The sequence below is a fragment of the Solea solea genome, chromosome 11, assembly GCF_958295425.1.
Source record: "Solea solea chromosome 11, fSolSol10.1, whole genome shotgun sequence".
Taxonomy (NCBI): domain Eukaryota; kingdom Metazoa; phylum Chordata; class Actinopteri; order Pleuronectiformes; family Soleidae; genus Solea; species Solea solea.
In genome coordinates, this window is record NC_081144.1 from 27377648 (window position 1) to 27401509 (window position 23862).

The 23862-nt window shown below is 40.9% G+C and overlaps 1 protein-coding gene across 1 annotated transcript in view; it reads right to left on the reverse strand.

The window, feature by feature from the left end:
• Positions 1 to 293: 293 nt before the first annotated feature.
• Positions 294 to 23862, reverse strand: part of slc2a4rg (SLC2A4 regulator) — a 47382-nt gene continuing 23813 nt past the window's right edge. The window contains exons 3-8 of the mRNA XM_058642722.1: positions 22898 to 22998; positions 21812 to 22044; positions 19671 to 19771; positions 14528 to 14783; positions 6487 to 6599; positions 294 to 5265 (exon numbers count right to left, since the gene is read on the reverse strand). Of these exons, the coding sequence (XP_058498705.1) occupies positions 5154 to 5265; positions 6487 to 6599; positions 14528 to 14783; positions 19671 to 19771; positions 21812 to 22044; positions 22898 to 22998 (916 nt within the window). The 3' untranslated portion in view covers positions 294 to 5153. The remainder of the gene's footprint in view (positions 5266 to 6486; positions 6600 to 14527; positions 14784 to 19670; positions 19772 to 21811; positions 22045 to 22897; positions 22999 to 23862) is intronic.

Genomic DNA, 23862 nt, shown 5'->3' on the forward strand with positions numbered 1-23862 from the left:
AATAATAATAACAACAATAATAATAATAATAGCAATATAATGGTGATAGTAATAATAATAATAGTGATGATAATATGATAATGATAATAATAATACTAATAACAATAATGGCGATGATGATGATAATAATAATAATAATAATGATAATAATAATAATAATAATAATAATAATAATAATAATAATAACAATAATAATGATAATAATAATAATAATAATGATAATAATAATAATAATAACAATAATAATGATAATAATAATAATAATAATAATAATGATGACCCAACAACAGACATCTTGCGTTCAGATTTATTTTCTTTCGGTCACATAGATCACATTTATCAGCATCACACATAGTCATCCATCTTTTCAAGCACTTTAGTCACAGACTTGACATTCACACAAATACTCTTTGAGTGCACCACTCCTCACAAAGTGCTTCCTCTGTGCGTGTGTGTGTGTCTCTGTGTGTGTGAGGTCATGACCACGGTCTGATCTCACACACACACACACACACACAAGGAACTGTGGCCCAAGGCTGACGTTGTGTTTCCCCCAAAATGTTATTAGCACTGTGTGTGTGTGTGTGTGTGTGTGTGTGTGTGTGAAAGTGAGGGTCATTTGGGGTCGTCATGTTCTGTCACACCTTAAAATGACTGTTTATGGGTTAAAACATGGTTTAATTATGGTGAAGCGTTCAGTTCTGATAGGGTAAGAGACTGCATGATGTCACACAGTGACCTCACTGTGTGTGTGTGTGTGTGTGTGTGTGTGTGTGTGTGTGTGTGTGTGTGCGCTTACATTAAGGGGAAAACAAAGTCATTCACTCTCGGGTTATCAGTTACTGAAAAGGCAAAATGTTAACGCATAATAAACCCTTCAGTGTTCAGTGTTTCCAAACACGGAAACAAACAGGAAAAATCAAATGAGCGATGTGTGAGATGCAAAACAACCTCAAACTCAACCGAACAACTGATCGATCAATCGATAAAAAAACAACAAAACAAAGCAAGAGTCAGTTTTCAGAGCGGGGAAACACTTCACATCACAGTTAAGTCATAACATTGTTTAAGATCCTCGTGTTTTTAACATCTAATCTCTAATAATCTCTCATCTCAAAGCTTATTTCAACCCAAACAAGCTGAACTCACATTTTGCATAAACATAAGCAAAATATAGTCTTTAGATGTGTTTTGATGGGAGCGGTTGCCGTGGTTATTGTTGCTGCCCTCTCACAACAACACTGCTACTGACTGACAAATGATGATTTAGTGTTGGACGAGGACGGGACACAGGTCTCTGTGTGATTATTGAAACCTTGGGCCAGCTACAATGAACCAGTAGCACTCAAGTACTGGTTCTAGTTTTCCTGGTTCTACTGTTATTTGGTCTGTAAAAATCTTAAGTTTTGGAAGAAACATGAACGTTGTTTCCTCGTCATCATGCTTTATGCAATATTGATCTTCCTCTTTGTGGGAGGAGCCTGTGTGAGGTCATGAACTCTGTCGTTTTTAAACATCGACATGTTGCTATGCTGTGTGTGTGTGTGTGTGTGCACACTGCTAATGCTAACAGTGGTTGCTAATATGGAACGCAACTGCTGCATTGCAGTTAGCGGTGTTAGCTCCTTGCTATGACAGCATGATGTTATGACTGGACTGTGAAGTGACAGACAGACACAGACAGACAGAGAGACAGACAGACAGACAGACAGACACAGGATGAGGAGCTGCCGTTACAATTCATTACATTTGATTTGGCTTTGCTGCTGCTGCTGCTGCACACACACAACTGACAACTGACATTCAACAAAAGCAGCACACAAAGGTTTTTTTTTGTTGTTTGTTTTTGACATATTTGAAAAACACAAAGGTTTTTTTTGTGCACATTTCAAGGGTTTTAGTTTAGCTTAATAAACTGGGTAAAGGCTTTAGGTGGGACCACAGTAAAGCTGGAGACACACAGGAAATGGAAGAGGACAAGGTGACGGGACAGTCATCACTGCAGCGGAGAGGAGTTGTTGGAATGTGCAGGGCAGGATTCCAAAAAACTACAAAAACGATTCCTGCAAGCTTCAAATAATCATCATGACCAAAAGGTCAAAGGTTATCCTGCCTAACATCAACAACCACACAAAAATATCCATGAGAATCACATATATTCAGAAAAACACAAAAGACAAAAGAAACAGCCACAGAGTGAGAGGAGGAGAAGAAGAACGTGTTCCATTATGAAGCACATGCTCATTGCACTAAGACAGTGAAGCAACACTGCACACACACACACACACACACACACACACACACATATCCTTGTTTCTTTTTCTAGCTTTTACATTCAACAACTTTGCCTCTAAACGCTGCAACACACACTGAAGAGTGACGTGTTATATCCACTAAAGCTTTTTTTAAAAAAGACAGAAACAATATTTATGAGCAATTACACTGTAAAAAATAAAACAAGAGCTACGACAGGAAAACCAAGCCTCAGCATTCTCTTCTCTCTTTGTTGCATCTGTACAACAGTCCTGACAATCAGCTTTGATCTGGGATGGATCTCTGCACCGCCAACCACGCTCATCTATTTAGTAACGAGTTACAGCGAGGTCCTCAAATACACACTGACAATACACGTGACTGTCCAGAGAGCCACAGCACACGCACTCAATACAACATGACTGCTGCTGCTGCTGCTGATGCTAATACTGCTGCTACTACTGCTTCTGATGCTGATGCTGTTACTACTGCTGCTGATGCTGTTACTGCTGCTACTACTGCTTCTGATGCTGTTACTGCTGCTACTACTGCTTCTGATGCTGTTACTGCTGCTACTGCTGCTGTTACTGTTACTATTACTACTACTGCTGCTGCTGCTACTGTTACTACTGCTAAGACTTGAGTCAGTTAAAGCCAATGATACAAACATACTTTTCCGAGCAGGTTTATGAAGAGCAGGAAGTAAGGTGTGTATATAGACAGCAGAGTGCTCTGTGAACAGTCACCGTGTGAAAGGACCTCAGAGTGAGCTGATGACAGGATCACACTCACCACACATCTCTGCTCTCTGTACACAAGCATCAACTGCTTTTTTTATTTAGTTTTTCTTATTTAAGTAAAGGAAGCACAGAGTTGAGCCTTCAGAATAAAACGTGTGTGTACGTGTGTGTGTGTGTGTCGTCACTGAGACGAGGCACACGCTCGTCCTCCTCTCGCGCTGCTAACACCGCGCTGTCCTTCGTCACACAGCGCGACGTTAGCTCGTCACGTGCTTATAACAACGGGGCCACAGAGGTGCAGAACCCTGATAAATGCCTGATACCCGGCAGTGATGACACCTCCTCCAAACAAGCCCTCCACAAAAGATGTGTATGTACACACACACACACACACACACACACACACACACGTACGTGTATATAAAAGGTCCATGTATTAAAAACATGTCTTTGCGCAGCGCCACATAGTGCAATTTTATTAGGTCAGTTTACCTGTTTCTCTTTAATGTTCTTTTTATTGGCACTTTGTGAAGTTTGTGCGAGCGGCGATCACACACACACACACACACACACACACACACACACACTGAGAGGGAAGCACACCAGCAATCTGTGAATGGACAGTTTCACAGGCAGAGAAACATCACTGAACATCACTGAACATCACTGCAACAGTGACCACGTGTGCTGCTGTTGCTGGAAAGTGGTCTTTTCTAACGTGATGCCATAGTAACAGGTGTTACTATGGTGACAGAGGTCTTTGGGTCACACTCCTCTTTAGTCAAGGAGGCTGCTCAAAGTGCTGATATAGGGAAGGACAGGCACTGTGTGTGTGTGTGTGTGTGTGTGTGTTTGTCACACGTTGCTATGGCGATTAGGTAAGGTCAGTGTCAGGAGCACATGCAGCAGAGGCTACATTCAAAAAGCTGCTAACATTAGCACAAAGGTGAATCTGACATGTGCCGTCCTGACCGACCTCAAAAACACCTGCTCGTCAGTTTCCTTTTTCAGGATCTGAGTAAAAACGTTGGGATGTTTATCAGTGTGGGATGGACTTAAAAATGGTTTCCATGACGACGATGAATGATGAAATCAGACCTCAGTCTACAAAGAGAGACACCTAGTGGCTAACAGTATGTTTACAGGGAGCGCACACACCCGGAACGAGCCAAGTGTTTACAACTTGATAATATCTGCACAGACTGCCCTGACTGCACAGACTGCACAGACTGCCCTGACTGCACAGACTGCACAGACTGCCCTGACTGCACAGACTGCACTGACTGCACAGACTGCACAGACTGCACAGACTGCACTGACTGCACAGTCTGCACAGACTGCACTGACTGCACAGACTGCACTGACTGCACAGACTGCACTGACTGCACAGTCTGCACAGTCTGCACAGACTGCACAGACTGCACAGACTGCACAGACTGCACTGACTGCACTGACTGCTCCATTTGAGCCGAGTACTGTGGATACAGTACTTTTCTAAAGGTTGACTCGTTTTCTTTAAGGAGAGAGGGAAACATATTTCCTTTATTTTTTATATCTCTCAAAAATGTTTTTGTAAAATTAAGGGAAAACTCTTTGTTCCACTTGGTACCAGTTGTATGATCGGGTGCAAATAAACAGTCAATACCCAGTGAGACTGTAGAAGACGGTGATGTCATAGATTTGGTTTATAGCTTACACCAAACATATGAGCTGTGATCGCCTCGGTGTGAAGTGCTGCAGCGGTCTTACCAAGCTAATCTGGTTCAGCCTCAGGATCATCCTAGAAACAGGAGCTGACCTCACGCTCCAATAATGAACAAAAGCTTATCTGACATCTTTAAATTTCAGCTGTTAAAAATGGCAACAATCCAATCCGACGGTTCAGAATCCAATTGAGATTTTTTTTGTCTTTATTTCCATCAGAGTGAAAATGTCTCAGTCTTAGAAAAAGTCTCCAAACGTACACAAAGTTAGTTTTTTTCATTTTCTTAGTTGTGTTGGGAAACTGAAGAGAGAGAAGGAGAGAAGCCCCTGCTGGGATGGAGGAAGCCCAAGAGAACACCAAGAGCTCCATCGTAAAGAAACCCCCCCCCCCACAAACCCTCGGTGGAAGAGTCCGCCTCGCATCACTCGGTGAGGAAGAGCTCACCTCACGGGGGATTAGTCGGTGAATCTCTGACAGGCTTTTTTCCAGCGACATGCTGTGCACCACATGTCTCTCTTCTCCATGCCGTACACCTTCCGGCACTTCTTTGCCTCCCCGCGGGGTTTCCTTGGTAACAGCAGATGTGACAGCATCAGGACATGTACACAGATGTTCAGACAAGTCGAGCATTTCTTTGGTTTGTCATGTCTTTATTTTGCCCACATTTTAATGTTTCCTTGTTTTAGGGACGGGACGATAACACTTTTTTGTATCACAAATTCAAGTATCATTCCACACCGACGTTGTTGAAGCTGTTCACACATTTGTGCTGAGTCATTTCAAACACATAATTCTACAGTTGTGTATCAAATATTGAAGACATAAACAGCATGATTTGTATTTACATGTTTACACTCTGATATCCACTAATGTTGACCAGTACTGGACCGATACTGATGCCGATTCCCATCCCTACTGAGTTTGTGTTTCCATTTCTTTATGTCATTTTGTTTGTATCCACCTTGTGCTTCTTTTGGACACAGTTGTGTTTCCATGTCCTTATTTACAATATATTAATAAACTATAAGCTGTCAGTGCCTTTACATTTTATTATTTCTCTACTTCAAGGATTTACTTCATTAATAAAAAGCTACCTAGAACTTAACTAAAGTCTCTGTACAATTGTGACAGATTCACAATGAATCACAGTTAAATTCTCAAGTGCTAGAGCATTTCTATTGTGTCAGTAAAACTGCGTTTAAATACTGCATTTAAAATAACCCCAGATTAAACTGCTTTCTATTGACAAACCTTTTTTAATCCAATGAAAACAAAGTCTGGTGTCTTTGACTTCTAAATGTGACCGATTATATTGTATTATAATATAATGATATCATTATATTATAATAATTCATATTATTATATTAACACCAGTGCACGAGAGCCAGTGAAAGTCACGTAGGTTTGCGGCTCGTTGAGTTTTGAGGAGCAGCTTTGAGATGCATTCAAGAAATCTCGTAAATTCCATTACTTCTGCAAACAAAGTCCAGGAACTAAATGCTTCCTGCTGCTGTCACATACTAGATTCAACACAACTGACGTAGTCAGTGGAGTAGAACGACTTGTTTTAATCACTGTTTTGTTTGTTTTCAATATTTAAGAAAAGTCAAAGTCACTGACTGACTTTTTATAATCAATCCTGACGCTTGTTACAAGCTTTTAAAACATAAAACGAAGCTCCCAGTGTTATTTAATCTCTTGTTATCATGTCACATCATTCAGTCAGTGTTGTTGGGTTTGTTGTGTGTTTGTTGTGTGTTTGTGTGCGACAGTGCTGCTGTAGTGTACCTGGTTCCTGGTATGGACTTTGCTGGTGCTGTTACCACAGCATGGTTCTTGTGAACAGTGGTGTGTGTGTTGGCTGCAGGCGGCCTCTTTTCACCCACGTGTGTCACCGGCCCCTGTAGACATGGAAGACATCTTCATTGTAGTGATATTGTTTAAAAGGTAAAAGCAGGAGAAATATATTCTACACTTCATGTATGATCAGGTTAGCTTCTCATTAGGGCTGAGACATGTACGAGCGTCTCTATTCGGATTGTTTTAAACTAACCAGGGTCACTACTTCATGAACCGACAGTGGGATTATTATTATTATTATTATTATTATTATTATTATGATAGATAGATAGAAAGTGACAGTAGAAGTGTTCATACAAATATGAGAAGAACTACAGATGGGGATAAAGGACTGTGTACAATTAAATTAGGCTGTAAACAAAGTCCAGACAGTAAAACCAATGGATCTCTTTTAGGGTGATTTTGTCTCACAATACATGGATTAACGCAGAATCGCTTTATTGTGATTGAAGTATAGTAAGATTCTCGTTACCCTCATTAATCATATCATATTTCTGTATATTTGACATGTACTTTTATGTTGATTTTATTTGGATTATTTTGAATGTGTGCACTAACCTGTGTTTACTGCTGCCTGTCTTGGCCAGAAAGAGATTTATAATTTCAACAATGTTTTATTCCTGGTTAAATAAAACATATTGTTGTCCCATTAATAACTCCATACACAGGTTACATACAGTAACTATGGCCTTTAGAGTTCTTCTTCTCTGTGGTAGCTCCATCACCTGCTGCCTGCTGTACCACATTCTTTGTTTGCTTTCCCATTTCACAATAAAACATACAGCTGAAAAATGTCATGTTTGTTCCATGAACATAAAACCTTTCTTCTCTTTAACTGCTCTTCAGATGCTTGCATTGGTTTTGTAAATCTTTGAACAGATCTTTGATCTTTGACTGAAGATAAGAGGCAACTTGTTTTTAGTTTGACTTTCGTTGTAATTCCCTCTGTCATTTATTGGCTGTGTTACTGGTATTGACCAAAATAAAACGTTGTTCAAAAAACATGTTTCAGCAACAACAGACCAACAAAAAAATGCAATCTTTTTTGTCACAATGTCAGTGAGTGATCATGACTGATGGACCTTGTTTACTGAGACAGCACACATACATGCATACTAGGTTCGAAAATCTCCTTAACTTATCTTTGCATCCCAACAGACTGATGCCTTTCCATAGAGAAGACAATGATATTAAGATGCAGCAAGAGTCAAATCTACAACAGCTCAAAGCTCAAATAGCCACAAGTCCCAGCCCCAGTCCCAGTATCACTGCCTTGAATAAATGTACATTGTCTGATTTAGCATCCAAACGTAATGCTATGCTATGGTAGCCTTCAGTTAGCTTTACAACTTTGAAGATGTTTAGTGTGTCGATTAAAAACATGGTGGTCCAACGAGGCAGCCTGTTCGTGAACGCAGCCCAAAGGCTGAGGCGCAAATGTGTTCAATATATGCAAGGGAAGACTTCAGTGAGTCCTTGCTCGAGGCAGAGCTGAGCTCACAGTGGAACACCATCTCCATGACGTCTTAGCTGAGCTTTCATGACGAGTGCTGCAGTTCCAGGCGTATTTGTGCATCAGAGCACTTCTTTGTTGGAAACCCTGTCGGTCCAGGAGATGTCGATGATCCTGCACCGACACTGGTCAAGTAGGGCCGTTATGACGACCGCCAGTTTTGTATGTAGCGTTCATCCCCGTCGTGTCCAGAGCGGACCAAAGGAGGAACCTGTTGGACACTTGTTTGTCCATGCTGCAGGATGAGGTCCAAGTGCTTCCAGATAAGTAAAGCTCTTTACATTGTCGAGTTCTGTTCCCTCAATCACGATGTGAGGGTCTGGTAGTGTGAGCCCTGGTGCAGGCTGAAGCCTCACTTCTGTTCTCTTCAGGCTGATTGTCAGTCCAAAGACTTCTCTGGATGTTGACAGGCAGCAAGCCAGTTCTTGCAGATCCGGCTCACTGAGAGCAGCATGGACACAATCATCTGCAGAGAGGAAGTCTCTCACTAGGAGACTAGTCTCTCACTAGGAGACTAGTCTCTCTCACTAGGAGACTAGTCTCTCTCACTAGGAGACTAGTCTCTCACTAGGGTCCAGTACTTTGGTTTTAGCTTTGAGACGCCGCAGGTCTAAGAACTGACCGTGGCATCTGTAGCAACCCAAAATAATGTCTGTTTATTTCTGTCACGTTAAATCCTGTTGGAGGAACATAACATGACCTTAGCGTCTGTCAAATATCTTAAGAGCGATATTTAAAGTGAATCAGAGTAATATAAACAACTGTAAGAACTGCCTTTTCATTAAAAGAGTTCTTGTTTTCATCATAGTCTATTTGTATGTTGAATATCTGACATAGAAGTGAGTGGGGAAGTGATTAGTAAGCATGTGAGAGATGCATATTAATTATGTATCAGCCAAAATGATTTGTTATGGTTTTTATTTTTATTTATTTCATTTTATTACTTTATTCTTTTATTTTTTATTTTTACATCCCGCCTTTAAAAAGCCATTTAAAGCCATTCAATAACTAGGTTGTAGAAGTAGATCATGTGTTTACCACGGCTCCCAGGGAGACAGTCCTACAGGAAACACTGGGGTTAGTCATTTAGTGAAAGCTTCTTGCTTTAACTTGAGAAGGCGGGAAATCTCTTCATTGTTATTGTCAACCCAGTCCTGAGGGGTATTCCAGAAAGCGGGTTATGTGAGAACTCTGAGTTTGTTAACCCTGAGATGAGGGAAACTCTGAGTTATCCGTTCCAGAAAGAGAGGTAACTTAAACTCTGGGTCTGTTACTGCGGTAACTTACTCTGTGAACATAACCTGCTCGCTGGCAGGTTTACTATAAGAAACCCAGAGTTTCTACCCGTCTTCTCCCACACGAAGAAAGCAGTTAGACATGGATTGCCCATTCATTAGAAATCCAATCGACATCGAAGCCGTATTTATTAGAAATGTATTACATCGTGAGAGAATCTTCCGACCCAGATTAGACGTTTTGATTAAAATTAAAAGACAAATTCACATGTGATTTGGTTCTTCTTTATTCTCTAAAAGTACAAAAGCAACAGTCAGGATTTGTAATATAGTTCCAACTATTAACATATTTCACATATTCACCTGTTTCACCATGACAATGCACCCACCTCAACTGGCGTTCAAGTAATAGAATTTACAAGTCTGTTTTTCTGATTTGCCGGTCCAGGTACACCATTTCTTTCTCGGTTTTTTGAATGGTTTAGGGTTAGGTGCACCCTGTACAACTCTTTTACCGGCAACTGGGAAACATATGGACGACATTTAATTCCTGCAGTTCTATATACAGATTTAACATGGTATTGACTGAAAATCTCACTGTGTCAAGCTGTGCTCTAGAAGTCGATGGACCCTCCTCTTGGTGATGCCCAACCATGTTCTGTTGAAGGACAAGAATGTGCTAGTTTGTCCATTATCTATGCTCATCACTTCAGTGTACATGTCAAACTCCAAATTCCACTCAAGAATGTAAATGAATATGAACGGGTAGAGCAGTGCCACTAGCTATACATAATATTAAGACACACTTCAGTAGGCCCCTCCGGATCTCTCCCTGTGGCAGCAGACAGCGTCGTCGTCTCCTCCTCATATATATATATATATATATATATATATATATATATATATAAAGTTTTATTTAAAAAAAATACATAAGTGTATACTTGCATCTGATGTATGCACTTGTGTCCTGGGGGTGACAGGCTCAGATGAGCTTACCCCAGGGATGCCTTCAGCCACAGGGCGACCCCTGTATTGGCTGAGAGCCAGCTCCTCAGCCTCTGTCAGAGGTGGTGGAGGTGGCCCTCCACCCGTTTTTCGGGCCTCTGCCTTCTTTCTGTTGGCTGAGCAGAACTCAATGTTTGCAATCTGAATTAATATTTACGTTACGTTTAATAGCCTTAGTCAATTAAAAATAAAAAAATAAATCAAAGTGAGGTGCAATCATAGCCTAGCAAAATATGCCTTACCTTTTTGAATGATGTTTTTATGTTTCATTTTGAGCTGCTTCCAAGTCCTCCTTTCTCCTGTTGGATTGCACCTAAATGAAAAACTCAGATTTCATTCCTACTTATATTCATAACTATAGACTATGTTATGATCATACGGTTAAATGTTACGTCAATGGAATAGTACATTCAAACTTACGCGTTGACTCGGGCAGCAAATTTTCTCCCATGCGGTCTCTCTCTCCTTCGCTGCTGCAGCTGTGTTGCATTCGCGGCGAAATATGTGCTCATATTCTCCGTAGCCCAGCAAAAGGATCTCCAACTCCTTCGCACTGAAATATGTTGATCTTTTTTTTTTCTCGGTTGTCATGGTGACTCGTGGTATCGGGGCTCCATTGATGATGGCTTTTTTCAGTGGTTGTGCACGCGCGTACCTCGAGGTTAACATACTCAGAGTTGATTGAACTAACTCAGATCAGCTGTTCTGGAACCGGATACTCAGAGTTTCCCGACTCAGAGTAAGTCAACTCAGAGTTCAGGGATAGACTCAGAGTGTGTTGAACCTGCTTTCTGGAATACCCCTCTGGTGTCTGTGCTCTGTGAGGCCTAATGTGAGAGTGGATGTGTCGTACACTACATTTCTCTGGGTCACTTTGTTCATCTGTTCCCGGAGGTTTGTTTTCAGCATGTGAGAGTTGCAGGACATCAATGTTGCCTTTTTGTAATAGTTCCTGATGTAACTATTACTTAATTAACTGTCAACTATTTTGATAACTGGCACGATGGTTTGTTTGTTTTTTAATAATTAAGACAAGTTCTTTGCTCAATATAACAAAGAAATCATTAAAACTGAATCATTTTGATTTGTGAACCAAACAAGACATTTGAGTTTGGGAAATACTCATCAACACCTCGCAATACTTGATACAATTTATGGACCTAACAACTAATATAATATATGAATAATGAATAGATGAATTGTTTTGAAAATAACTATTAGTTGTAAATGATCGTTACCCAGATGTAAATGTACAAGTCTCATTCTGTGGCTATGAAAGTCAATCAGTCATAGGGATGTAACGATTACCGGTATGACGATAAACCGCGGTAAAATTCCCGACGGTTATCATACCGTTTCAAATTTTAATTATCGTTAAAACCGTGATTGATTACCGCAACTGATTACCGAAAAACTCACAGTGATACTGCTCATTTCCTGGAGAAGCAGCAGCACCTGAACGGCACTCGCTCAAGCGGGCGCGCATGCGCAGTTTGCACTGTCTGTCCAGCGACAACACGGCTGAAGCCACCTGCGCTCCAGAGATTACCCCCCGTAAGATCAGAAATCTGGGCATATTTTGTATTTTTAAAGGATGTTGAGAGTAAAATAATTGAAGACAATCAATCCTTGTGCAGAAAATGCAAAAAGAAGCCACTTCCAATATGATGAGCCATCTCCGTGACCACCACACACAACTTTTCAGCGGGTAAGTCAACAAAAACGGGATTTCGGAATAGTGGGAAATGTCATGGTTTGTCTCGCGAAAGCGAGTAGTGTGCAGACGACAGGTACCGTAGCAGACCAAAATGTGTTTGTTTCTGTGTTTTTTTATTTAATTTTTATGCTGTGTACGACCGCTGCTACTTAATTATTATCCGACACAGAGTGAGGACCTGTGTGTGTGTGTGTGTGTCTGTCAGTCAGTCAGATGATAATTATTAATAATAATAATAATAATAATAATGATAATAATAATCATATAATATAAAATATCTTTTTTTAAATAAAACTTGGTTAAAAGATTTCAGTGTGTGTGTGTTCAGTACTTTTGGAACATTTTGAACACATCTAACAATACCGTGATAATATTGATAACCGTGATAATTTTGGTCACGATAACCGTGATATGAAATTTTCATATCGTTACATCTCTAATCAGTCATCAGTCATACATTCAGGTGGTTGAAGGGAGGATGAGCTTGTTTTTATATAGTTTCTGCAGAATGAGCCACTCGACTGCTCCTCTCAGTCTGTAAACCACACCCCTAAAACACAGACTGTCTTGTGATTGGCCAGCTACTGAGGGCATGTTGGAAATGGCACGCCCCCTCCCTGAGCTGCTTCTACTATGCTAAAAACACCGCTAACCGTTGTTAGCAGCAACCCTCATGGTAAATTTCAACAATTTATTTTATAAAAAGGTGTTTAATGATAAAATAAAGAGAGAAAACAAAAGCTTTTTTTACTTTTATAATGTAAACTTAAACAAATACACATCATTTCCTTTCTTTCACCTGGCTCAGTTCATGCTGTCACTGTTATTATATCTAATGTTTATAACGTATAACGTCACAGTGCAGCTACAGTTCTCAGTCGTTTCATCAGGAAACAAAGCCGGGAACTTTGTGGATTGTTTATGTGTGGATGTGGCCCTAGTTACGTCACAAATGAACACTTGGGAGAACTCCGGCGAACAGTGAAACCTGCGTTCTCTGCAGTGGCTCAAGTGGTTGTTGTGAAACTGAAGGGATTGATGGGAAAGGATGTGGAGAGACATGTGGAGAGTTTGTGTTCCACCAGCCCTTTAAGCAGCTAAAATCATTGCTTTCTGTTTGTAATTCACTGACTGGAAATGGGCTTATAACCGAAAGGTTGCTGGTTCAATCCCCGTGTAACAGGCCATAGCATACCCCGAGTGCAGGATACACCTGGGGTTAAAGCGGCCTATGCTGGATTATACCACGGTACCAGAATACAGCCGTCTTGTGGAAAGAGGTTTTGATTGTATTGTTTGTTAGTAATTAGAGACTTGTTCTGGTTAAATGTAGGAAACTTACTAAAGTTGTCAACATGATGTTAGGTTGCTGATGAAAAAAGCTCATTTCATCAGCAAAATGTGGATTATTTCAGGGTAAATACATGTTCCTGTTCCTGCCAGAGTATACTCTGGTTTATTCTGGGCAGGGGTTAATTTGTCCTGTTACACCTGGACAGGGGCAGTCTCCTGAGCAAGCCACCTGGGACCAGATAATGCTGCCCACTGGTGTGTAATAAGGATTTCAAGAATCCTTCAAGAATCTTTCTCTTTAATCTGAATTGTGCCATCATATCAACACTGATCACAACTTCTATTTAAAACTATTTCACATGAAAAGAAACTTTATGTATCTATACATTCCAGGAACGTCTGTGTGTGTGTGTGTGCATGTGCGTGTGTGTGTGTTATTCACTCAGGAGTTGTACAGAGGGAGCATAGGTTCACTAGAGTGGTGTAGAAGTATACATTGATGTGTATACTTTAGAGATTCAGAACCGGACATAATAGTGACGTCTGCAATGACTGTTGAGTGGTGAAGCAGAAAGAAGAATGTGAGGGAGGATGAGTGACATATGTACACATATACCACATATTTAAGACATTATGAAAGTGTTTGGTGAGGCGGTGCATCATTGTTTCACAGACAAACAGTGGATGAGCTCATCACCACCTTGAGGACCACCTTTTTGTGGAGTTCTGGCTCCTGATTGGATAAAGTGTTGTAAGAAAGTGCAAACGTTTGTCCTAGATGTATTGTCAGAGGTCCAGACGTCATGTTGGCAAGCAAAGCACCTGAAAAATGAACAGTACCAGTGCTGGTTTCAAGCTTTAAGAGTTCACTCTGCACTTTATATCCAGGACAATTGAGCAATACATCACAGAACCTGACACACACAATATGTCTGATCCTTACAGAAGCCCCAGGGTGCAAACAGAGTGGACAGTGTCTCTGTGATTGTACACACCGTGCACATGCTCAACACGACACAGACCTGGCACATGTACTGCAGTGTGGTAACACACGCCACTGACCTAACCCTCGAAATCAGTGGACAGCAGCTCATATTTGAAATCAGCACCACTGATCTCACAAAGACTCAGTAACATGTGGACTGCTTCGTGTGTTGTGTTGTGTTGTGTTGTGTTGTGTTGTGTTGGTGTATCAGAGTGCATTACCTGGTAAGCGTGATCAGTGCGAATGTGGCATAGTGTGGAGGGAGCTGACTGGCTGAGCAGTGTGGGGGCGTGGCTCATGTGTTCAGGGGGAGGGACATCTGTGAGCAGCAGAGGGAACACTGGAGGAGGGCCGGCCGTGGTTGGGGAGGTGGGCGTGAGGCTGGACAAGCCCTCTGATAGACTGTCCATGTTGACCTCGATCTCTGAGTAGTAGAAGTCCTCCTCCCCGTCGCTGTAGTCCGAGTCGCTGTTTCGTCTGCAGGAGACACACACACACACACAAGTTTCTTTGACTGATGACAATGGGGTCAATGAACATCTAGTCTGGTCAGGAGGGGAGGGTCAAATTATATCATGATATTGCAATAGTAATCTGTGATCCATCCATTTTCTACCGCTTTATCTTCTACACGAGGGTCACAGGGGTCACTGTGCCAATCTCAGCCGACATGAAGCCACAGGAGGATACAGTCCATGGCAGGGACACACACACACACACACACACACACACACACACACTCTCACACACACACACTCTCACACCTACAGTCAACATTTGACCTAAATGAACATTTAAGCTCTAACACACAGGTCACAGGTCAAGGTCACTGCTGAGCATTGCTTCAGTTTACCACACCCTCAGAAACAAAGTGGCCCTCTCTCCACCCTGTGAACTCATGAATGTGTTCAGTAAGTGGGTGCTGGGTGACTATAGTTCACTTCTGTATTGTTCATTAGTCCTTCTGTATTTAACTTATTGTACAGAGGTCTGGGGCAATAGTTACAGGAATACGTTACATTCCCTTTTCATAGTGAAAAAAGGGCGGTTGGTATCATCTTATACAATTTCATTATTTTTACAGTCAAAATGATTAAAGTTTCACAACCGAGTTAACTACAATACAATACAAATAATATTTAGAGCTAGTAACAACCTACTACCAGCCTGTGTATTTAAAATGAGTTCAGCCAGAGAGAGGGCGGGTTCACACGGTGAGAACCACATGTTCAAATATTCACACGTTTTCACACAGTACAGGGACAAGACCAGTTTTTCAGGATTACTACTGTTTGAGGGAATTGTGTCATTTATATTATTGCTGATGGTTATTATTATTGTTATTGTGTTATTGTTGTTATTGTGTTATTGTTGTTGGTGGTGGTAGTAATAGATCACTTGGAGGCAGAGCAGGTAAAAAAGAAAGTGGCGTGTAGGCTGGTGGCTCGTCCAGGGTGAACACAAATACAAACTTTAAATCAAACTATTGTGCTACAGTATAAACAGCCTCTCTCCACGTGTACTGACCACAGCAGTTTGACTGATGCACAGCACAGCAGCACTCAGGCTGAAGTAAAGTGTTCAGCATCTCTCTCTTCAGCTCCCCGACCACATCTTTATGTGACAGAGGAGGAGCTTAGAAAGAGTTTTTCCCTTTCACTACAGATCCATACACATGAATGCATGAATGCATGAATGCATGTCTAATAAAGTCCCTCTATGATGCATTATAAAATAATAATCATCAGTTGCAGCCCTATGTTTATGTCTATGACAAAAGTAAGTAACTTTTTGCAGTATTCATATATTCTCAACTTTTTAAGAGAATAACACAAAATGAACAGATTCTAAAAAACAATCTAAACACATGTTAAGATACTGAGTTAGGGAACACAGTGGTTTTCTTTGAAAACCGAACATACAGAGTAACCTGGAGAGGATCTGTGTCGGAACCATGTCCTCTAACTACTGGGGTCCCTCAGGGTTCTGTCCTGGGCCCTCTCCTCTTCTCTCTTGGTTCTGTCATTCACTCTCATGGTTTTTCCTATCACAGCTACGTCAGTCTCTCTTTCCCCTGGTCTGAAACACAAGTAGCAGAACAAATCTCTGCTTGTCTGACTGACATCTCTCAGTGGATGTCCGACCATCACTGAGACCACAACCATTAACCACACATCAAGACCCAGGAAAGGATTCTCCCACCACAGACCTGACCATCACCCTCGACAACTATGTGGTAGCTCCCTCTCATACTGTAAGGAACCTGGGTGTGACACTTGATGACCATCTCTCCCTCACTGCCAACATTGCTGCAACAGCTCCATCTTGCAGATACATGTTGCACAACATCAGAAGGATACGGCCTCTTCTAACCTAGAAGGCGGAACAGGTTCTGGTCCAGGCTCTTGTCATCTCACGCTTGGACGACTGCAACTCCCTCCTGGCTGGTCTCCCTGCACATACGACCTCTGCAACTCATCCAGAATGCAGCAGCTCGACTGGTCTTCAACTTACCAAAATTCTCCCACACTACACCGCTCCTCCGCTCCTCCGCTCCCTTCACTGGCTTCCTGTAGCTGCTTGCATCCGCTTCAAGACTCTAGCATGTGTTCCATGCTACAAACAGATCCAGTCCAGCCTACATCCAGGACATGATCAAAACCGACACCCCGGCTTGCTGCCCCCTCACTGAGAGGATCGCAGAGGCATTCACAGAACTCAAGACTGTTCACTGTCCTCGCTCCCAAATGGTGGAACGAGCTCACCATCAACATCCGGACAGCGGAAAGCCTCCACATCTTCTGCCGCCGACTAAAAACACATTTCTTTCAACTCTACCTCGACAAAGAGGACGACAAAAAAAAAAGACTACCTAAAGTAATGTAATCTAATGAAACCTAATGTAATGTAATCTAATGCAATGTAATAAAACCTAATGTAATGTAATGAAACCTAATGTAATGTATGAAATGAAACCTAATGTAATGTAATGAAATGAAACCTAATGTAATGTAATGAAACCTAATGTAATGTAATGAAATGAAACCTAATGTAATGAAATGAAACCTAATGTAATGTAATGAAACCTAATGTAATGAAATGAAACCTAATGTAATGTAATGAAACCTAATGTAATGAAATGAAACCTAATGTAATTTAATGAAACCTAATGTAATGTAATGTAATGAAATGAAATGAAACCTAATGTAATGTAATGTTATGAAACCTAATGTAATGAAACCTAATGTAATGTAATGTAATGTAATGGTCATGACACTCACCACTGACCATTTTATTCACCACAATCCCAAAATGTAACAGATATCCTCATTAATGTAACGTAACCCAATGTAATGTAATGAAACCTAATGTAATGCAATGTAATCTAATGTAATGTAATGAAACCTAATGTAATGTAATCTAATGTAACGTAATGAAACCTAATGTAATGTAATCTAATGTAACGTAACGTAATGAAACCTGATGTAATGTAATCTAATGAAACCTAATGTAATGTAATGAAACCTAATGTAATGTAATCTAATGTAATGTAATGAAACCTAATGTAATGTAATGTAATGAAACCCAATGTAATGCAATGTTATGAAATGAAACCTAATGTAATGTAATGAAATGAAACCTAATGTAATGTAATGAAACCTAATGTAATGTAATGAAATGAAACCTAATGTAATGTAATGTAATGTAATGAAACCTAATGTAATGTAATGAAACCTAATGTAATGAAACCTAATGTAATGTAATGAAATGAAACCTAATGTAATGTAATGTAATGAAACCTAATGTAATGTAATGAAACCTAATGTAATCTAATGTAGTGTAATGAAACCTAATGTAATGTAATGAAACCTAATGTAATCTAATGTAGTGTAATGAAACCTAATGTAATGAAACGTAATGTAATGTAATGAAATGAAACCTAATGTAATGTAATGTAATGTAATGAAACCTAATGTAATGAAATGAAACCTAATGTAATGTAATGAAACCTAATGTAATGTAATGAAATGAAACCTAATGTAATGTAATGAAATTAAACCTAATGTAATGTAATGTAATGTAATGTAATGTAATGAAACGTAATGTAATGTAATGTAATGTAATGTAATGAAACCTAATGTAATGTAATGTAATGGTCATGACACTGACCATTTTATTCACCACAATCACAAAATGTAACAGATAACCTCATTACACTACATTTACACTATTGTAACCCACCAACAGCTTTAATGTTGTGAGTGTGTGAGTGGGGTGCTCCTTAACAGCAGAGGGCAGCGACAGCCAGTGTGCTGCAGCTCCACTGTGAAGTGACAGTAACAACTGTGGAGGAACCTCTCTTTCTGTCTGTCTGTCTGTCTGTCTGTCTGTCTGTCTCTCTGAAGCTGTTTATACCTTGGAATACAGCTTAAATATCACTTCCTTTCTCTTGCAGTGAGTACGGAGCTTGCAGCTGCTGTCAGTGAAATCCTTCTGTTAAAGTCACTGTTAAATAGCTCTATATTCTTCCAGCTGTCTGTGATTAAAAGTGTGCACAGAGACAGTCCTGGAGCACAGAGACAGTCCTGGAGCACAGAGACAGTCCTGGAGCACAGAGACAGTCATGGAGCACAGAGACAGTCCTGGAACACAGAGACAGTCCTGGAGCACAGAGACAGTCCTGGAGCACAGAGACAGTCCTGGAGCACAGAGACAGTCATGGAGCACAGAGACAGTCCTGTAGCACAGATACAGTCCTGGAACACAGAGACAGCCATGGAGCACAGAGACAGTCCTGGAGCACAGAGACAGTCCTGGAGCACAGAGACAGTCATGGAGCACAGAGACAGTCATGGAGCACAGAGACAGTCCTGGAACACAGAGACAGTCCTGAAGCACAGAGACAGTCCTGGAGCACAGAGACAGTCATGGAGCACAGAGACAGTCCTGTAGCACAGAGACAGTCCTGAAGCACAGAGACAGTCATGGAGCACAGAGACAGTCCTGGAGCACAGAGACAGTCCTGGAACACAGAGACAGTCATGGAGCACAGAGACAGTCCTGGAGCACAGAGACAGTCCTGGAGCACAGAGACAGTCCTGGAGCACAGAGACAGTCCTGGAACACAGAGACAGTCCTGGAGCACAGAGACAGTCCTGGAGCACAGAGACAGTTCTTTCTGCTCAGGTTTGTTTGTCCATGAATAAAATGCTCTTTTCAACCTGTGTCCATGTCTTCCAACAAAATGACATGAAACAAAGTGAACATTCCAAAAAGGGGATGACTGTATATCCCACCATGCTGGTGTGTGGAGGTGGGCTGACTTCAGGAGACACTAAGTGTAGTGACGTGGTGGTGACTCACCCCAGGTGGACAGTGCGGATGTGTCGCTGGATCCCTGAGGAAGTGCTGAGGACCTTTTCACAGTTCTTCCACAAGCACTTAAACATCACCTTCATGGAGTTCTGAAGGACACATTCACAAGAAGAAACACACAACAAATGAAACACGACACAATGTGTGTATTTCTCACTTATTTCTCCTGGTGTGCACTCTGCTCTACAACATTACTGAGTATTTCACAAGATGTTTCTCTGTCGAAAATAACATGATTGCACTCAATGGTTCGGTTCTCTCTCTTTCTTCCACTAGATACAATAGACATAAGAATGAATAGAATATTAAAACTAACAGCACAATGGATGGTGCTGTGGTTCTGTATGTTTGGTACGTGCATGTATGAGTTGGTGTCAGCTGTATCACACGGCAAAGTCAACAACAACAAAAAGAAGCTTGGAGACTTGCTGCTCTGCTCCAAGGAGGTTAAACATAAGCCTCGTCAGAGGCTTGTAAAAACTACAAGGTCCTTTCTGAAGTGTTTGTGCTACTGGTTCATAAAAATAACAGAAGTGCTTCTCATCAAGTATGGCTGTGAATTACAAAGTCTTACTGCGTACGTTCTGTTTTGTTTTAAAGGTTAAAAGTTGAGGTTATGCCATCGAATGCAGCTGTCCCAAACCAAACATCATCCACAATCATAAAACACAATACAACTTTAAAAGTGCCGCAGTAAGACTCATTTAAATCACTGGGGAAGCGAAATCTAAGTTTAATCATTACTATTATTATTGTGATTACAAAGAGACAGTGTGTTACATTAGTCCCTGTGCAGATAAGTTTAATCACTTCACAACGGCTGACCAAATAAAATGTATGTCAACCATTGCCCTGCTGTAAGAAACTCCCTCAGAACGCAGCTGCCTCCATCAGAAAGCTTAATTGTGCTACTTGTTAGCATTTGTAGTAAAAATGCTGAGTTAATGGGAGCAGCTAGTGGGATGCATTCAAAGACCGTGGTAAATGTTATCATTTCTGTCTGCGTGGGATCTGCAGTGTCCTGAGATTAAAGGAGCAGTTTCAAGATACACTCAAGAAACCTTGAAAATGTCATCACTTCAGCAAACACATGAAGTCCACTCATTAATGGAACAGTTAAAGTGCAGGTGTGCAAAGTAATGTATAAGTACAGAATACTACTACTACTACTAATAATAATAATAATAATAATAGTCATAACAATAACACACACTTTACAGAAAATAATAAAGATAATAAAACAATAAAACAGCAATAAAACAGAGAAAAGTTAAAACAGGACAATGTAATTAAAGAGAGTTTGCTGATTTGAATAGATTAGTTTTTAGTTTTGATTTAAATAACCGATGTTTTTCTTGCAGGTTGTAAATGATTTGTTGTTTGTTGTGAATCATCACTGTTCACGTGTGGTGAAGAGTAAATCTGCAGGGGGCAGAACCTGACGCCGCTGCGAGCGTAACCCCCGACACTAACACTGGGCATGTTAGTAGGGATGTCCCGATACAACTTTTTCACTTCCGATACGATATCAGCATGAATCATTCATACTTCAATGACTTATTTTGTAGTGTGGAATATTAGAATAGGCTTGATCAAGTGATATTACTTAAACAGAGAACAATAGTATGAGAAAAACTGACCCATTTATTATTAACCAATGGTTACATCAATTTAACCTTCAACAAGAGAGAATATTGGATGTTTTGTCATGTTAATTTCATACAGTCTATGGTTCATTTCATCAGGAGGAAAGTACTAATGTGCTAATGTGGGGTGTTTTCAGAGCACCCGTGTTTCTTCAGAGAACACCCCCCCTTGTTTTTACTATTTTGGATTAGCCCAACCCACACAGGGTGAGTGACTCCCACAGGTCAACCTTGTTGTGATCATGTGATCTACATGCATCCAACACGCAGAGCCCACATGCTTTTTGTCTGACATCGGAGCGATATCCGATATCAATATCGGATCAGGACATCCCTACATTCTAGAGTCTAGAATCTAAGAGAAGCTGAAGAAATTCAAACGAGGAAATTGAATTTTAAATTTTATTTCAGTGAGACGTGAAAATCTGAAAAGGTTTAATAAATGACATTATAATAAATGAAAACACTATGGACTCTCTCTACCTTTCGCTTGCGAGGTATTGGCTCCTCAAACATGAAGTGTGTGCTCTCTGTGATGTCCTCATTGACATCGTCACCTTGGGACGAGATCAGGAAGTTCTTGTTGTTGTCGTTGGAGAGGGGCGGGGACGGCGTGGAGGGCACCGATTGGTCGCTGGCATCCCAGCTCCAGTTGCCGCTGGTTGAGCTGCTGTAACTATCTGATAGCACCTCTTTCCAAGCCCTGCTGGCTGGTTCTGGAATTACATTTAAAAGAACATACACTGTGGAGTTCAGATTAATGGTAAAACAATCTTTGAATCTAAGGGAGGAAATAATCGGTCATTTTGGCCCACAAATCATTTTAGCAGACTGTGACTTCTTGACAACTGCGAAACCAAAGTGGTTAACCAACATCACCTCTGTGCATCACTCACATTAAGATTAGCTCCGCCCAAACCCAGAGCATCCTCTTGATACAAGACTGCTGAACTTAAATTGCTTCAGATTTGATTGATTTATTTACTTTTCCTCCCCAGTCTTTAACATCTTACTTTACTCAGAGTAAAAAAGCAAACAATACTTTTAAAGTGGAACCTCTATTAGCCCCTGTGGATTTCTGAGTTTCTGAGTTTCTGAACAAAACCGTCCAATGATGTTTCTTCTTTTGTAAGTTAAGTTGTGTTGAATATCTTTTAAAGTGCCATTACATGCTCGGACTCCATCCATCCATGAAATTCAACTGCAGCTGCATGGTGACTGTGTGATTGTGGATGAGTGAGTGACATGTGTCACGTGGATCTGATAGGCTGGATTAGCATTGTGTGAACAGCTTTAATATTAAACTAAATAGACATATAAAATAAATAAAACATTAACAGGACTTAGACCATCTAATGTGGTTGCCATGGTGATGGCAGCCATACTTCAAACAGCAAAAGAAACTACACTGATGCAGTGGAGGCGGAGCAACAACCAATAAAGGAAAGTGATAATGCTACCTCTCATGTTAACATGTCAACATCAAGTGAGTGGCCATGAGTTTTCTGGATATATTTAGCATGTAAGGTCAAAGGTCAAATGCAGCTGACACTGAGGCAGTGGTGTTACCTGTAGATGCAGATGAAGGGTAGATCACCAGAGGGGATGTGGACAGTGAGGTCAGGACAGTGGCAGCCATCACCTCCTTATCAGCATGACCTGAGGGCTTCCTGCAAACACAAACACATACACATCAGCCCTACGTGTCACCTCCAACCCACCATCAATCGAGTCAATCAAACTATTAACTAGGGCTGTGAAGTCCCGCTCCACTGGTCCATTTATGAGTCCATACGTTCTGGTTCCACTCAAATTCTGACATTCGACTTTTTGCCGTGTTCATTTTATACAGTCGATGGTTAATTTGATTTCATCTGGAGGAATGTGGGTAAGGGTTAAGTGCTACTGGGGGTGTTTTCAGAGAGACCCCTGTTACACGGGTAACGGCGTGTCTTCAGAGAACACCCCCCTTGTTTTCAGTATTTTGGATGAACCAAGTCAGTCGTCCTCTAACATGTCACAGACGTCACAGACATCACAGACGTCACAGACGTCACAGTTTTACTAAACTAGAAAAGTTTGGCAGCAACAGTTTTCATATCACAGCTCGACTACAAACATGACATATCAGTCTAATCATCGTTGAATCGTTTGATAACCGCAGACGCACTCGCCGCTGAGACGCAGCTCCCATTCATCGATTTTGAGTCTAAATTTCAGGGCTGCAGGATTTCTTTGGTTGATTACAGTCCGACTGTTTACACAGACGACATGTGTTTGATATCAGTTTAGTCATCACAAATAATAATGCATAAATACACCTTTGGTGCATCTCTCCACTCTCTTTGAATAGCAAATATTCATGAACCTTATGACACATAAGAAAGTGTGGTTATATGAGATACTGTGCAGCTCTGCCTTGAGGAGCAGCTTACTCTCAGTATAAACATGACAACCAGTGGGAACATGAGGAAAAGATTATTTTAGGTACGTAACAAACGACTCATACAATATCCTAAAAATGTACGTGCCAC